This window comes from Parastagonospora nodorum (assembly GCF_000146915.1).
Source record: "Parastagonospora nodorum SN15 chromosome Unknown scaffold_8, whole genome shotgun sequence".
Taxonomy (NCBI): domain Eukaryota; kingdom Fungi; phylum Ascomycota; class Dothideomycetes; order Pleosporales; family Phaeosphaeriaceae; genus Parastagonospora; species Parastagonospora nodorum.
In genome coordinates, this window is record NW_001884556.1 from 597,555 (window position 1) to 613,588 (window position 16,034).

The following is a 16,034-nucleotide window of genomic DNA, read 5'->3' on the forward strand; positions in this document are numbered from 1 at the left end:
GCTGTTTATGCGCGAAGTGTGGAAGGGTCGCGGGTCTTGGATGCAGTTGTGCGGCCGAAGCTTGCTCGCGAAAAAAGTTCGAGTTGCCAAGCCTGAGGAAGGAGCTAGCCAGAGCTAGTCTGAGCTAACCTTGGAACGCACAAGCGCCGGTCCAGCTGCAGCCTCGCGAACTCCACTCATACAGCGAGGAACGACACCTCGAGGTCGTTGCATCCATGATGAGCTGAACCGCCAAACACCGGCAGGGGCACACTCACACCTCACAATGTCGACCAGCGACCGCAAAGTCCCCGTCTCCCTCAACCGCGCCGCCCGAGGCACGACACCTCGCGTGGCAGACCTCGCTTCCACCCCCGAGTCGCCGCGAACACCGCTTGGTCGCGCTACATCCTATGGCTTCGGTTCACCCGGCGGCAGCTTCCGCACCGACGACGAATATGTCGTAATTGAGGTCGGGGCACGTTTTGTGCGCTGTGGCTTCCCCGGCGAGAGTGCCCCGCGCTGCACAATTCCCTTCGGGCCCGACCAGCAACGGAGAGTGGGGGACTACAGGCAATGGGACCCTGAATATGGCCAGCAGAGACAGAAACGAAGGAGGGGGCAGGACTGGGGCCAGGAACACGAACTCTACCGCGTGGACCTGAGCACTGTGGACCTGGGGCTGGTCGAGGACAAGTTCGAGCGGGCCATGAGAGAGGCATACAACAAATACTTCCTTCTCGATAGCAAGCCGCGGCGGATCCTGCTGGCCATGCCAACACGCATGCCCCACGCCCTCATGTCTACACTACTCGACGTGCTTTTCACGAGCTTCCAGGCGCCCAGCATTACCCTCATGTCGAGCCCCGTGCTGTCGACCGTTGCTGCCGGACTACGATCAGCGCTGGTCGTCGATATCGGCTGGTCTGAGACAGCAGTCACGGCTGTCTATGAGTACCGCGAGGTGCAGGAAAGGCGCAGTGTGCGGGCCGGCAAGATGCTGAGTGAAGAAATGGCCAAGCTCCTGAATACTGAGCTGGATGACAATGCAGACTCTGGTTCGCCCAGAGCTGATGTCTCTTTCGAAGAAGTAGAGGAAGTTTTGACACGAGTCGGTTGGTGCAAGGCCAACCCACGATCAAATCGAAGAACGCTATATTTCCCTGCGCGCGAGGCACCTGTGTTGGAGGAGTTTGAAGATGCCGTCGAGTCGCCGCCGCCCACTATAAACGTTCCGTTTCCCAGACACACCCCTCCTACTGAGCTGAGAATACCTTTTGCATCTCTGGCCAAGCCGACCGAGGCCGCATTGTTTGCGCCAGACATGACGTTGAGCGAATTCGATGATGAGGATCTTCCCCTACACTATCTCATGTACCGCGCCCTGGTTCAGCTACCTGTAGATGTTCGACGTCTTTGTATGTCACGTATAGTTATCACGGGCGGTGTATCGAACCTTCCTGGCCTGAAGACGCGCCTGTTAAGAGAGCTCGAGGCGCTAGTGTCAATCCGGGGATGGGATCGAGTGAGAAATTATGGGAAAGCAAGCGCAAAACACGAAGAACGCATGCGAGCACGTAAGGAAGATGCTGAAGCGCGTCGAGAAGACGCAGAATTGAGGCGACAGGAAGGGGAAGATGTCATCTCTGAATCTCTCGATCCGGGTGCACCTCTATCCTCTGTACCCGCTGGTCTGCGAGAACCTGAAGTCGATAACATGGACGCCAAGATGGAACAACTCGCCATCCGAACTGGCCCACCACGTGCCTGTTTCATTGGAGGGACTATTCGAGGAGTCGAGACTCTAGGTGCATGGGCTGGTGCGAGCCTGATAGCCCAACAACGCGTCAAAGGTATTGTCGAGATCGAGCGCGAGAAATACCTTCAACATGGCCTGCAGGGTGCAAGCCGCGAAAAGGAAATTTCCGTCGTACAGCAGCGACAAAGCATGGGTCCCGGGCTGGCAAAAGGAGGCGGAGAGAGAGCGAGCTGGACTCTGGGAGTGTGGGCTTAGAGTGTCGTTGCAGCATCTGTGAGCGTTCTTGCATAATTTGATACCCCAATTTACACCCGATTCGAAGACTTCTGCCACACATTGGACAGTTCTATACAATCATACAATGACTGGAAACTGATGGATCATCTCTGGAGTTGTAAAATGGAGCGATGTCATAGGAACTGAGCTGGCGCGTTACTACAGGCACTCAATCTCCCGAACGAGCAAAGCCAAACAACGAAATCAAGCGATGTGTAGCTGGATCTGCCCCAACAGGACAAACGCCCGCCCGAGGCGCTCACCAATATCTCACGTCACAATCACTGCTGGACTTCCTTACTAGTCCCAATGTATGCAGCAAATCGAAGCTCACTGGTCACTGCTCTTGTCGCGTGCACATCAAGACTACCACACTCACGGCTTATACTTATGGCTAGCTCCACAAGTCTACAATTGACAATTCCTGAAAGTGTACAGACGAAGGACAGCGACGAGAATGGGTGAGGCCACCATATTCGGCTTGAGATCTGTTTCAGCCTGACCTCGTGCGTGCACAAGCGAGACGGGACAGCAGAATCGGCCAATAGCCCAAGGCAGTAGCTGAAGAACGTGGGGCGGGCATGCACAAGATTATCGGCGCTGGCAATCATTCAGCTGAACAAGTGAACAATTCAACTATTGGACAAGCCTGTAAACATGCAAGCCATTGGCTTGTCAACAAGTGAACAGCCAATCAAGTACGATCTGGTGTCTTTTAAAGTCGTCCACTTGTCCGTCTTCGAGGTCCTTCGAGGTCCTTCACTATCCTACACAGCATGAAAGACGAGGGATCAATGAGTCCTCCACATTGCACAGAGGGTCCTCCAACAACTTTTCTGTCAAGCTCCACCCTTGAGGACGACTTTTCGAACTTTGATACACTGTACCCGCCGCTCGAAACAATTGGTCATCTTCCCTGTTGGCCAATACCCTCAAATCCAACAGACCACCTTTCTAGCTGGCAACCTGGTGCATCAGGCCGTGCGCATCCGCTATATGCTGGTGACTCCCTGAGTACCTACTCTAGCACACAGATCCCGCAGGTATTGTCCTCACTGACCTGCGTGTTTCTTATCACTTATCACTTTGGCAGACTTCATATACTGAAATTATTGACACGTCATCCAATCCGCGGACTAACCCACTTACTCATGCAACAACATCTAGTGATCCTAAGGTCTGGCAATTGGCTCCCAGGGATGCGACCAGCAGCTTTGCTTCCACAACACTGAGCACCGGATCACTGATAAAACCATCTGAACCTTCTTTTGCTCCTGAGTCTCCAAAGCCAGGCCACTCTTTGAGATCAAGGAAGAATAAAGGCGCTACAAGGCTGCATCCTACGATGTACGAGTGTCCATTCTTCGTCTACCAGACGCAACACAAGTTACCACGTACCTGTGATGGCCACAAAGCAAAGAACTTATCGCAGTTGCGCACACATCTGACAAGACCTGGTAGAGGACACCGAGTACATTGCAGCTTCCTCCAACAATGCACCGTCTGCCATGATGATTTCCTCGATGAACGCGTTCTCGTTCAGCACAATCAAAACTGCAAGAATGTCAGGGGACAAAGGCGGGGGTGCCGCAGCCGATGCATACTATCCTGTCTTCTGCAACAACATCTTGGCGAGTAAGAACATGACTCGGCCTATGCGGCCTAGTAAGGGTCCTCTTCACTCTGGCTTTCTTGTGCTGACACAACTTGAAGAGGGCTTGGCGGCCCCTATCCAACAAGCAGACTATGAGGACAACATCACGCCACAAGGCCAGTCAACTCTAGAAGAGCAACCATACTTTGTTCCCGGTGGTTCTAGTGAGCAATCGGGCTCGATTACACACACAATCTCCCATCAGTCGTCGCCACCACAGTGTATAGGCACGTGGCCAAATGTTTTGCCCGATTCAGAACGCTTCTTGAACGTAGGACAATACACGCTGCTCTTCGAAGCATTTCTGACTGATATGGATAGTAGAAACGCGACCCGCTCAATAGACCGACACCCCAACATCGAGCTGACAATATAGCTTTCGGGCTCCCAAGGGACGCTGTATACATACCAGACCTGATTTTGGATCAAATTTCGGAAGAGCGAGACCACAATGATCATGTCAATACGGACCCCATGTCTTTGCGCAGGTTAATACCTGATTTGTCTCCAAATCTCCGGAACCGATTGCTTCCAAGGCCTACCTCATCGTAAGTATTTCCTTTGCTGCTGTGAAGATTTTCCTAACAGCAACACAGAGATATCCCAGATAGTCCATGGGCCTCCAGTGTGTGGAATCAGAATCCATTGTTTAGTTACATGGGCAAATCACATGCCCGTACAACCCAGTATGATGTCGAGCACCTGTGGAGTCCATACCTAGAAGACTCTCGGGCATCCGATGCCTCGCATAACCAGCATGATGATGGTTTGACAGACTCGATTGTGTCAACGCATCCTCCAAAGTCCCAAACTAGACAGGTTACAATACCACGAAACGACCCATGCCATTCCTTTGAAGGTTGTCCTGGATCTCTATACCACGATATGGCGTCTTCTAGAGCTACGCTACGATCCTATTCAGACCACTTGGAAGTACCTGAAAAGTGTGGGCATTCGTCAAAGACCTCAGATGCATCTAGCACGTCAATACAGTCGACTGCGTCATCGTCACTGAGCACCACATCCTCATGTGAGGATGATGTTCTTCTTTGTTCTGTCCCAGTTTGTCTCATGACCTTTACGGGTAAATATCGTCGGGGAAATCTGATGAGGCACGTGCGGCTGAAACACGCTACTCGCGATGGAAGCAGAGAGTATCGTTGTAGTACGTGTGAGAAGATATTCTTACGACCAGATGCTCTCTTAAAGCACTCGCGTAATCGGCACCCCGAGCTTGATCTACCATCACCCGTACCTCGAGGTCGAATTAGACCTGAATAGATCCGAAACATCACGTACATTACAACAAACCATCACCCAGCAGGGATCCTTCGCAAATCGTGCACATGAATTTCTTTCTCGAAGACGTCCTTCACTCGTAACCTTCCTCACAAGAACTGATGCTCACCAAACCCCAACGCCATCATAACCCCCTCCAACGCCTCCTCCCCACCATCCAAATACACCGCCCCCATCAGCGCCTCCACAGCCATAGCCACCATCTTATCTGACACCACCACCGTCCCAGGATTCTTGATCACATAGGTATCGACACCGAGACGTCGACCCAGTTGAGCAAGCGTTACATTGCCACATTTGTCGAGACGTGCTTGACTCCACTGACCTTTCACTCGCTGGAAGCCTGCGTCCCACCACCACCGACACAGGATTGCGTCCATCCGCGCGTCCCCAAGAACAGCCAGGGCATCGTTACGCTGGAGCACGTGGGATTTTGCGTTGTAGACAAGAGGCAGGCCAGTATTGTTGAGGGCTTCGAGGAGGAGAAGACGGTTGGTAAAGGTATGGGAGAGTAGCGCCTCGCAGGCGGAGAGTATGAGCGCAGAAATGCGGATTGACTGGGTTGCCATTGTGGTATGGAAATCTTACAGGGAGGGAGAGACGCATTCATTTAAGACCAGATTTGTTTGATGATATGATATTCTCGTTGTTGATGGAGTGTGCTATATCCTTCTGGAAAGTTTCCAGGATGCTATGATTGAGAGCAGCGCGAGGACGCCCTCGCAATCGAACTAATATTATTACTGGGCTTTTTCGTGGTGTATGACCGCAAAATTCCGCCAGCTTACTTTTCAAGCAACAATTCCCATATCCCAATGGTATCTCAGTCCTCAAACCAAAACGCCTCTTCCCAAAAGTATTAGTCCTCAAAACTCCATGCTAAATGGGCCGCTAGAATGCTCAAAAAAGCTACAGTGACAATGCCAAGAGAACAAAAAACAAAAAACAACAATCAACACGCAGTATCGATCCAGAGCCTGTTTTTTGGCTTGTCGCGGCCGCTTGCCCATCGCTTCCATTAGGTCGAGCGCTCGCGGCCGCCGTACCAGTCATCCTTTGACTAGGCGTTGTGGTTGCTGGGAAGAGTGCGGTGGTTGTGCTACGACCCGAGCTGCCGTATACCAGTTGTGTGGCTCCAGGTGCGAGGCTTATAGTGGTACCACCCACGACAATCGTGCCGCCTGGAGTAAGCGTTTGCCCATCGACCACATATGTAGTCCCAGATACGGCGGTATATGTCTGCGAACCAACGGTGAGTAAAGGCGCATTGGTGAGTGTATTCTGGGTACCGGGGGTGAGGAAACTCGTCTGCCCGTTGACAACAATTGCTGTTGCGCCAGGGGCCAGAGAAATGGTGGTGCCAGCGACCGTGATAATACCGCCCGGCCGTAAGGGTGGAGGAGCCAATGAGGTAAGTTATTCCTGTGCCAGGGAGCGGCTTGAAAACACTATTGCCGATGGTAATCAGCGGAGCAGCAGTGTCTTGAGCAGCCGCGATATTGGCCAATGTGGAAGTCACTCCGTTTACTACCACAAACGATGCTGAAGGTGCCAGGGAAATGACTGTGCCAGAAACCGTAATTGGCTCTCCTCCCGGAACCAGTGTCTGGCCAGCAATGACAAATGCACTCCCAGATCCCGAGATTTGAGAGAAGACGCTATTGCCAATGACAATGCTGGGCTGGGCATTCGATACTGGAGGATTTTCGACTGCTGAAGTTACGCCATCAATTACAATTGAAGAACCTCCGGATAGAAGAGATATGGTAGTGCCTGAGACAGTAATGGCTTCGCCTCCGGGTGCAAGCGTCTGTCCCTCAACGACAAAACTGGGCCCAGGTTTGGCATTGTTCTGGTCCCCGACCGGGATATTCGCCGAGGGTAAAGCGACGATGGTAGTTCCGCCGATGACTATATCAGGTCGCTGTGTAGCGACATTTGTCCATTCGGGGCCTGCGACTGGGAAGAATTGGGTTGAACCACCGACGACCACAAACGATGCAGAGGGAGCCAAGCTGACTACTACACCATCAACAGTCGCCGTGCCGCCTGGTGTTAGAGTTTGGCCCGGTGCAACGAGGAATTGGGTGGCAGCATTGGCTGTCAATGTTGAGGACCCTATCGTCAGCACTGGCGGAGGTCGTGGTGGAGGATTGTCGAACACTTGCGGTAGCAGTAAAGTGGTTGAACCGCCCACTATGATAGCTGTAGCGGAAGGGACTAGTGAGATGGGAGTTACACCTCCTACAACGACTGCTGGTCCTCCTGGTTGCAGTGTTTGCGAGCCGATGACTATCACAGATGACGGTTCGATGACTACCGGTAAAGACCCAACGCTGCCCACAATAACCTTAGTTGGCTGAGGTACATTCTGGTTTTGCGCATCGTTACCATTAGGACCACGTTGGTTGGTGTTGACATTACTGGCTGCTGTTGCTTGAACAGAGTCCGCACTGGGACGATTGTTGGGATGTGGTGTTGGCTGGGCTACATCGCCAGGAAGATTCCAATCATCAATGGTCAAGGGCATCCCCTCTGTTGTACCGTCGTTGTTGATGTTGAAGTTGACCGGCGGATCATCCCAGCCAATGGCTGTCGACTCAAATTGAATCAGATTTGGATTCCAATTGGGGAGATTTACATAGTACAGGTCTACGACAATCAAAACCTCTACAGTGGCCAGAAGCTGTCCGGAGTCACAGTCTGTTTGAGTGATCTGCTGCATAAATCCCTCTGGAAGGGATCCTGATGCTGAAGCTTCATGCTGAACGTCTTTTACCCAGTACGGATACACGTGAGCAGATGGTAATTTGACGGTTTCTGTGGAGCTTGCATGCTCAATTTCGTATGCAGTGAAGTAAACAAACGGGGTCGCCGAAACTTGTTCAACGGTACTATTAGGCGCAATGGTAACGGTGCGTGTCGCTAAAGGCATGTCGACATAGATGTCATATGAGCCAACATCTGACATGGGAATGACGCCGCCAGGAGGGAACGGCGCGGCCGCTGTTCTATATACGAGTGATGTCGAGGCCGCTGTGGGCTTTTCGCTGTATTTCAGACAGAACGTGTATGTCCAGTCCGTCCCCGGTAACGGAGAGTAAGCCATTGTGCAGGCAAAGTCAGAGACAAGAGCACTGGCAACGTCGAAAGTCTTAGTCGCCGGTATTAATGTATAAGAAATCGCTTCCGAGAAATTTGCATATTGTGAGGTTATCGTACCGACCGGATGCGAGTATGTGGCCGGGTACCAGTAATCGATACTTGCACTGGGGATGTTGATGGTGCATGATGCGTTTGAGTTACGAGTTGGCTCCAGTAGTGTGGCATCGGTCCAGGAACCGGAGTCGGGCGATATGGGCTTGATTGACGCATTGTATACTGGTTGTGTAGTGTTCGAGTTGATTGAAATTGCCGATCCACTCGATCGCGCTCCAGTTGGGTGCGCGTAACCATATTCGTCGGACGCGCTGCTCTGAGCACCAGCCAGGTATGGGCCTCTTGAAGATGATGCTACTGCTGGTAGATCTGTAGAAGGAGCAACCAAAGATAGACTTGCCAAAACAGTCACATTTGAATATGGGGCTACATGGCTTGATTAGCACGCGCAAATACGAAGCCTCGCAGCTTGCTGACGGATCGATCTCACCACTATAATTCGCGCTACCACGACCATGGAACACTGCCGCTGCAGTACTTGATGCGAACCAGACTGCGGCAAAGAAATTATGTAGTGACATGCCTTTTGTAAAGTGCTGCTCACGCATGCACTTTACCCAGAGTGAAGAGCGTCGTCACAACAGAGTCGTTCCAGCGAAAATGACGGCAAGCGAGTGCAGCCAGGGGTAATTAAGAAGCGGGTCAACGCTCTCTGGCTCCGACCGACGGGACCGTCACTCGATGGTCCCGTTATGAGGCGTCGGTGCAAGCGCGATCAACGCGGGAAGGACTGGACCCAAGTCGATTTCGCGAAGTCCGAGGCAGAACGTAACTTACATGGCACTCAGTACAAGCGACTTGAGACTAGATGAACGTCACCACGTGTCAAAGGCCATTCCACCAATTACTCGTCGAAGGATTCGCAGACAGCATGCCCTTTGGGTATATCTTACATGGTGCGGCTGACTGCAGGTCCAAAGTGCCAAAGCCTCTACTGGGAGGTGTGGGGACACAAGCCACAAAGCCCGGCCCTCGCCTTGCCTAGCATGGTCGGTTTCTTGTATTTGTGTGACTATCCACATTCCTTCCATCTCTCAGTTTTTGAGAAGGTTTGATTGCACTTTATGCGCTTACGTTAGCTACAGCACAAGTTTCTTTCGTTGCGGCTCTTAGAGGAGATTAGGATGCCACGTTCACGATATGCAAGTCAGCTGGTGCACCAATGGGGCAGCACGCCAATACTATGGGACAGGACATCCTGGGCCCATTGCATGGTCTGAAGGATTTCGCCCTGTCGAGCACGCAGATCGGAAGGAGCTGGAACCTGTCGCGCCAACCCGCCAACCCGCCAACCCGCCAACCGTATGTGGTCAGCCGTAGCGAGAGGCATGATGGAGCTGGAGGAGAAATTCCTGGCTGCCTCTTGCAGTCGATGTGGCTGCCAGATGCGCGGACCAGCCTCTCGGCGGCAGCCTCAGCGCCATGCCGCATGGTCTGGGGCGCCCACCTGCCCCCTCCACAGATTGCGTGAACGGGTGGTTAAAGCAGTTTCGATGAAACGAGGGGCTGGCCGCAGCCCACGGCACTCGAGCGCCTGCGCACTCATTAATGATGCTGCGGAAGAAGTGCCGGATGAAAGCGACGGGTAGTCTGTCGCCGAGGGGTGCGGAGAGGGCTTCCTGGAGTTGGAGCACCCAGCACCGCCAACCTTGCTGCCGCGACACCATGACGCGGCAGGGCAGACTCCAGAGTCCAGAGTCCAGAGTCCAGAGGCATGCGAGGGAGGGGGTGTTCTGCACAGAAGGCGGACGTGCGGGATGCGGTGACTCGCGGACGCGATGGAGCTGCAACAGTGCAACGAGGGCGCAGCGCTGGAGAAATGGACAAACATCGTTAGACATGGAGAACGGAGAACAGGGAGCCAGAACCAATGCAATATAGGCCTTGGCCCGCTGCTGATCCAGGGTCCGTGGCCAATCCTGTACAGAGTCGGCTCATCTCAACACTGTCCAGGTGGTGTCGCTCGCTGGTGTCGTCCGTGACTTCTGCTTCATCCTCGTGCTGCCGGCGGGGACAGACCATGCTGCCTTTGCCTGGTGATGCCCCTCGCTGCCGTTGTGGTTGAGAGTGAGAGGCATCTGTCGCGCCTTTGCTCTACCTCTGCCGTCGCCGCTTAGTCACGGGCCACCATGGCTCGAGGTCCCTTCCCAGGCCAGCGCGCCATGCTCACGACGATTTGCGCCCTTGCCGCCATCACGACGACGCTGTTCGCGCCATGCACCGCCACCGACTATGTGCCAGCAAACATCTCCACCACGCCGGGCTACAAGCTGTTGCCAGGCATCGCGTCGGTGCCCGCTCCTGTACGCGTTGCCCCGGATCAGGGCTTTGAGTCTGGCATCGATGGCCACTGGAGCACCTTTAGTCTGATGGTCGGCGAGCCAGCCAGCAACGTCCGCGTCCAAGTGTCCACCGCAAGCCAGCAGATCTGGGTCATCAACCGCCAAGCATGTCTGCAGAACATCACCGACGCCACGGGCAGCATTGTGCAGTACAACCAGCTCAATGGCGACTGTGAGTCGACCCGCGGCCGCCTGTTCAACCAGACGCTGTCAACGTCCTGGACCCAGAAGGGCTACTACCGATTGTGGCTTGAGAAGTGGATTGGACTCGAGGGCAACGGCCTGTTCGGCTTCGACTATGTTGGCCTCGGGCTGCCGGGCGAGAAGGGTCCGTCTCTCCAGAGCACCATCATCGGCACCCTAGTGTCGTCCAACTTCTGGATGGGCCATCTCGGCATGCACCCCAAGCCCACCAACTTCTCCGTCTTCGAGGACCCAGTGCCCAGTTTTATGACTGGTCTCTTTGAGCAGAAAAGCATACCCAGTCTTTCCTTCGGGTATACTGCTGGTGCACCGTACCGTACGTTATTTCCACTGTCTCAAGTATGACTTGTGCTAACAGGAGTAGGCTCCATTGATGGCAATGATTTTCTCGGAAGCCTGACGCTTGGAGGATACGATGCATCCAGACTCATCCCCAACAACCTGACCTTCATCTTTGCACCCGACAATGAGCGCGATCTTGTTGTAGGCGTTGCTGGTCTGACAGCCAACACTGCCACCAAACAAGGCATCGATCTCTTGAAACAGGTCGACCTGAACATGTTCATCGACTCCACAATCGCTGAGATGTGGTTGCCGCTTGAGGTATGCAAAGCTTTCGAGGATGCCTTCGGGCTCAAGTATGACGCCAAGACGAACCTGTACCTCGTTGATGACACTCTTCACCAGAGTTTGTTGGCACAAAGTCCCAATGTTACCTTCACACTCGGCCAGAAGTACAGCACCGATGCGACCATGCAGATCACACTACCCTATGCCGCCTTTGACCTGGAGGCGTCGCCACCATACAGGGGTCTCAAGCAGAAGAGCAAGTATTTCCCTATCAGACAAGGCGGAAACTCAAGCCAATGGGTGCTGGGCAGAACATTCTTGCAAGAGGCGTACTTGACTGTAGATTGGGAACGCGAAAACTTCTCTGTTTCCGCGGTCGACTGGACGTGGGGCAGTGAGTCCGCCATTTCTGCAATTGTTTCTCCTCAGTACGCCTTACAGGATCCTTTTTCAGCGCCGAAGAAACCTCTGTCTACAGCCGCCATCATTGGCATTGCACTTGGGGGTGGATTCGTGTTTGCGCTCATTACGATGGCAATAGGCTGGTGGTTCTGGCGGAGGCGCCACCAGCAAAAGTTGGCGGCCATCAAAGCGAAGTATGAAGCAGAAGTCGCTGCTGCTGCCCTTGTGAAGAAGGCAACTCCAGGGGAACAGGAAGAGCCACCTGTGTCGCCCACGCAGGAGAGCGAGACGGGCACGAGCATTTTTCCGAAGGCAGAGCTGCCCGCAGGACATGCCATTCAACATGAACTAGCAACTGGTGCGCAAGAGAAGGAGCCACATATCATCAACGAAGTGGAGAACAACGAGCGACAAATCTACGAGATGCCCGGTTGCATTCCCGAGCCCAAGGAAGCGGACGGTCGTCAGCTTTCTGAAAAAGAGTCGATGGTGGTCCGGGAGCGACTGTACAACGGCGTAGATCCGCATTCACCAGCCATATCGCCTGGACCGCAAGAAGCCCCACGCAGATTGGCTCCAATATCTGCGTCAGAGATTGCAGTGGTGGATTCAAGACTGCCTATCAACACCAATGTGTCACCCGTTACTCCGCGAGCGCCAAGGGATGGAGCTTTCCTGGAGAGCGCAGACACATTCTTCCAATTGCCGCCATACCGTCCACGAGATGGACAGGCGGAAGACTCGCTCTTTTCCCCGATCTCACCCCTGGAGGGGCCCACAGACGACACGCCCCGGCGGCGGTTCTCGTACGAGTCATGACACGAGTGCAAAAGTTGATGGTTCAAAGATGGGAATTTACCGGCGTTTACTGGGGTTAGCGACATGTCGGTGGGCTTCATTTGTTCCGCGGCATGCGGCGCGGTCGGCACGGCGGCATTGGCGTTTGACTGGGATATGATACCTTTGATTTGCTTGCATAGGAAGCTGGAATAGGTAGACTCTAGAAGCGCAGCGTGCGTGGGCACGGGTCGGTCACGCCTGGATTAGGAAGGCGCGATGATTGATCGTTCCTCTGTGAATACTCTTTTTGTAAGATGGGTGCGCGACTTAAGAGGCGCAGGATGCACAAAACGGACACAGTATGCAGAACGGGAATAAGATGACACTGTTCACCATTGCAAGTTGCTCATCAAGGGACACGTACAGTAGCAACATGTCCATGCACATGCGCATCAAAGATGACGACAAGACGTCTGGAGCCTAGGAGCCTAGGAGCCTACCTACCTAATGCCAGGTACAAAGGCGCATGGGGCGGAGCGGTCAACGACTGTGGCTAAAACTCCCAAGTCAGCGCTGGAAGACTGGAAAGAGTTTGGGGCGGTCCCTTGTCCACGCGTTTTACTGGTGAGTTACCCCACCATGCCTCATGGAGCCCGCGAAAGACACGCAAAGACACGCAAAGACGACCGCTTTTTGTTCCTGTGCACAGCGTCACACTGTCAATCGCTTACTATAAGTTGCCTTGAGGGTTTGCGTGCTGCATCGTGAAGCACTCTTGCGAATCTTGTTCTCGCCCGTATTGACGAGGTTTCGATAGGCGCTGTGTTGTGTGCTGCACCAGGACTCCCTCAGTCATCACACCTCTCCCGCGCGCCTGCGCGAGCCTTATAACGACGACTCGGCCTGCTTCCAAGCAAGTTTGATCGGCAGCGCACTTTAGTCGTTCTTTCCCTCCCGCGACACACGGCCTTGGTTCTTCTACTTACCCCTCCACATCAGCCACAATGTCGGACCTAGCAGGGAGGAAGGTCTTCAAGGTGAGAGCAGCTGAGCTTGGCCGCAGTTTGACCTTCTGACGACCGGGGGCAGGTCTTCAACCAAGAGTTCATCGTCGACGAGCGCTACAACGTCACCAAGGAGCTGGGCCAGGGTGCATACGGCATTGTCTGGTAGGACTCGCCCTGCCCCGCGCGCAGACGCAGACGCAGACGCAGACGCAGACACGAATCCGATGCTGATAGTGTGTTCGCAGTGCGGCAACCAACAACCAGACGGGCGAGGGCGTGGCCATCAAGAAGGTCACCAATGTCTTCAGCAAGAAGATCCTCGCCAAGCGCGCGCTGCGTGAGATCAAGCTGCTGCAGCACTTCAGAGGTACGCTCCCGTTGCACACATCGCCCGTGTAACATGCTAACTCGACGTAGGACACAGGAACGTAAGACCGCCCCCACATGCCTGGTGGCCATGTATTCCATGTAGTCCATGTAGTCCATGGAGTTCATGGAGTCTTGCTTGAGCTCGATGCTGAACCACGCACAGATCACCTGTCTCTATGACATGGACATTCCCCGCCCCGACAACTTCAACGAATGCTATCTCTACGAGGGTACGCTGCTCCTCGTGACTCTGCAACTGCAACACACCAGGCTGACGTTCCACAGAGTTGATGGAGTGCGATCTGGCAGCCATCATCCGCTCCGGCCAGCCCCTCACCGACGCCCATTTCCAATCCTTCATATACCAGATCCTCTGCGGTCTGAAATACATCCACTCGGCCAACGTCCTCCACCGCGACCTGAAGCCCGGTAATCTCCTAGTCAATGCCGACTGCGAACTCAAGATTTGCGATTTTGGCTTGGCCAGAGGTTTCTCCATGGACCCGGAAGAGAATGCAGGATACATGACCGAGTACGTCGCGACTCGGTGGTACAGAGCGCCCGAGATCATGTTGAGTTTCCAGAGCTACACAAAAGCCAGTACGTATTCCTCGGTTTGTGAGCTGTCAAGCGCAAAGCACGTTTGGTGACACTGGACCCTGGCTTCGACATCCCGGGGTCCATGTGACTAGAGCCAGCCTCCACTTAGTCTCTCCGTATCCGGTAGGTACTAGAAGCTGACGAACGCAGTCGATGTATGGTCCGTCGGATGTATCCTCGCCGAGCTGCTCGGTGGAAAGCCCTTCTTCAAGGGCCGCGATTACGTCGATCAGCTGAACCAGATCCTGCACTACCTAGGCACACCCAACGAGGAGACCCTTTCGCGCATCGGCTCGCCCCGTGCCCAGGACTACGTTCGCAACCTACCGTTCATGCAGAAAATCTCATTCCAGTCATTGTTTAGGAACGCCAACCCCGATGCCCTGGATCTCCTCGATCGCATGCTTGCCTTTGATCCTTCCAGCCGCATCTCTGTCGAGGAAGCACTCGAACACAGGTACTTGCAAATCTGGCACGACGCTTCAGACGAGCCAACATGCCCCACGACATTCGACTTTCAGTTTGAGGTCGTCGAGGAAATACCCGAGATGAAGACGATGATTCTCGCTGAAGTCAACCGCTTCCGCCAAATGGTCCGTGTCCAGCCTGGTGCCGGTGGCCAAGCTCAGAACCAGCCGCCTCAGGTCCCGATACCTAACAACTACGACCGCGCTGGCTACGAAGATCCAAGGCCGCAAGAGGCATACAACCAGGGTGGGGGTAGCTGGCAGGGCAACGATTTAGAACGCGATTTGCAGGGTCTTGATGGAAGGCTGAGACAGTGATCTTGGGGAAGAGAATTTTTGGATAAAAAGGTATCCCCGTGTATTACTTCCTTTAGCAATTATTAGCAGGTCATGACTGCATATGACAGTCTCTACTAACCTGTGATCAGTGACAGTGTGAGTGATGCACTAACGATCCTTGTGTGTCAGAGAGGCGCGTGTCGCTTGCACGTCGATGGTTGGGTCAGCCTTACTCTATGTAGCCCCCACAGCGTCGAGGACATCTTGCTCCAGCACCTCCATCAATCCTGGGGCCTCCCCTTTATACCCGAACGTCTTCTCCGCTCTCTCCGGCCTCGTCCGAGAATTACTAGCAAACAAGTACCTGGCCAATTTCGGAAAGCCAGGCAAGTTAGCCATGGAATCGAGCTTGTCCAAGCCAATCTGCTCCAACTCAAGATCCCTAACAATACCATTCCTATACAAAACATCCGCCGTGGCTGTTGCCAACTCGATCTGCGAGTACTCCTGCGTCGCCGCGAAGTAATATCCATTCCTGTTGAAATACTCTTCTGCGGGATATCGCATGGGCGATGCCGCTGCTTCGACAACACGCAGATACAGACGCATCAGATCGTCAATGTGCACCCAACTCCGCGTATTCGATCCGTCTTTGAAGTAAAACGCTCGGCCGTTGTTGGCGGTGCGCAAGTGTTTGACGAACATGGGTATCAGCGCGGACTGGACTTTTGCTAGACTTTTACTGCGGCCGTAGATGTCGGGCGGGCACATGATTGCGATGTTGACTTTGTCAGCGTGTTTGGCAATTGTGTCGTGCAGGATTATCTC

At 53.8% G+C, this 16,034-nt stretch overlaps 9 protein-coding genes across 9 annotated transcripts in view; 5 read left to right on the forward strand and 4 right to left on the reverse strand.

The window, feature by feature from the left end:
- Positions 1-265: 265 nt before the first annotated feature.
- Positions 266-1,993, forward strand: SNOG_05758 (hypothetical protein; the record flags this gene model as incomplete). Its single annotated transcript, XM_001796102.1, is given in 2 exon segments — positions 266-1,397; positions 1,413-1,993. 2 exon segments carry the CDS (start codon positions 266-268, stop codon positions 1,991-1,993), a joined length of 1,713 nt encoding a protein of 570 aa, XP_001796154.1.
- Positions 1,994-3,359: 1,366 nt separating this feature from the next.
- SNOG_05759 (hypothetical protein) lies at positions 3,360-4,044 on the forward strand (the record flags this gene model as incomplete). The annotated part of the gene is made up of 2 exons (XM_001796103.1): positions 3,360-3,408; positions 3,467-4,044. The coding sequence occupies 2 exons, from the start codon at positions 3,360-3,362 to the stop codon at positions 4,042-4,044; spliced, it is 627 nt and encodes a 208-aa protein (XP_001796155.1).
- A 765-nt stretch (positions 4,045-4,809) lies between these two features.
- SNOG_20059 (hypothetical protein) lies at positions 4,810-5,524 on the forward strand (the record flags this gene model as incomplete). Its single annotated transcript, XM_001796104.1, has 3 exons — positions 4,810-4,833; positions 5,240-5,468; positions 5,493-5,524. The coding sequence occupies 3 exons, from the start codon at positions 4,810-4,812 to the stop codon at positions 5,522-5,524; spliced, it is 285 nt and encodes a 94-aa protein (XP_001796156.1).
- Positions 5,057-5,536, reverse strand: SNOG_05760 (hypothetical protein; the record flags this gene model as incomplete). Its single annotated transcript, XM_001796105.1, has 1 exon — positions 5,057-5,536. One exon carries the CDS (start codon positions 5,534-5,536, stop codon positions 5,057-5,059), a length of 480 nt encoding a protein of 159 aa, XP_001796157.1.
- Positions 5,537-6,016: 480 nt separating this feature from the next.
- On the reverse strand, positions 6,017-8,707 carry SNOG_05761 (hypothetical protein; the record flags this gene model as incomplete). Its single annotated transcript, XM_001796106.1, has 3 exons — positions 6,017-6,078; positions 6,135-8,521; positions 8,604-8,707. 3 exons carry the CDS (start codon positions 8,705-8,707, stop codon positions 6,017-6,019), a joined length of 2,553 nt encoding a protein of 850 aa, XP_001796158.1.
- A 789-nt stretch (positions 8,708-9,496) lies between these two features.
- SNOG_05762 (hypothetical protein) lies at positions 9,497-10,027 on the reverse strand (the record flags this gene model as incomplete). Its single annotated transcript, XM_001796107.1, has 1 exon — positions 9,497-10,027. The coding sequence occupies one exon, from the start codon at positions 10,025-10,027 to the stop codon at positions 9,497-9,499; it is 531 nt and encodes a 176-aa protein (XP_001796159.1).
- Positions 10,028-10,315: 288 nt separating this feature from the next.
- Positions 10,316-12,523, forward strand: SNOG_05763 (hypothetical protein; the record flags this gene model as incomplete). Its single annotated transcript, XM_001796108.1, has 2 exons — positions 10,316-11,048; positions 11,091-12,523. 2 exons carry the CDS (start codon positions 10,316-10,318, stop codon positions 12,521-12,523), a joined length of 2,166 nt encoding a protein of 721 aa, XP_001796160.1.
- A 1,517-nt stretch (positions 12,524-14,040) lies between these two features.
- Positions 14,041-15,309, forward strand: SNOG_05764 (hypothetical protein). The gene is made up of 3 exons (XM_001796109.1): positions 14,041-14,090; positions 14,146-14,460; positions 14,611-15,309. Exons 1-3 carry the CDS (start codon positions 14,042-14,044, stop codon positions 15,243-15,245), a joined length of 999 nt encoding a protein of 332 aa, XP_001796161.1. The 5' UTR covers position 14,041; the 3' UTR covers positions 15,246-15,309.
- The window catches only part of SNOG_05765 (hypothetical protein), a gene marked incomplete at its 5' end in the record, with an annotated part of 1,364 nt that continues 590 nt past the window's right edge, over positions 15,261-16,034 (reverse strand). The window contains 2 exons of the mRNA XM_001796110.1: positions 15,261-15,295; positions 15,360-15,991. Coding sequence (XP_001796162.1) covers positions 15,441-15,991 — 551 coding nt within the window. The 3' untranslated portion in view covers positions 15,261-15,295; positions 15,360-15,440. The remainder of the gene's footprint in view (positions 15,296-15,359; positions 15,992-16,034) is intronic.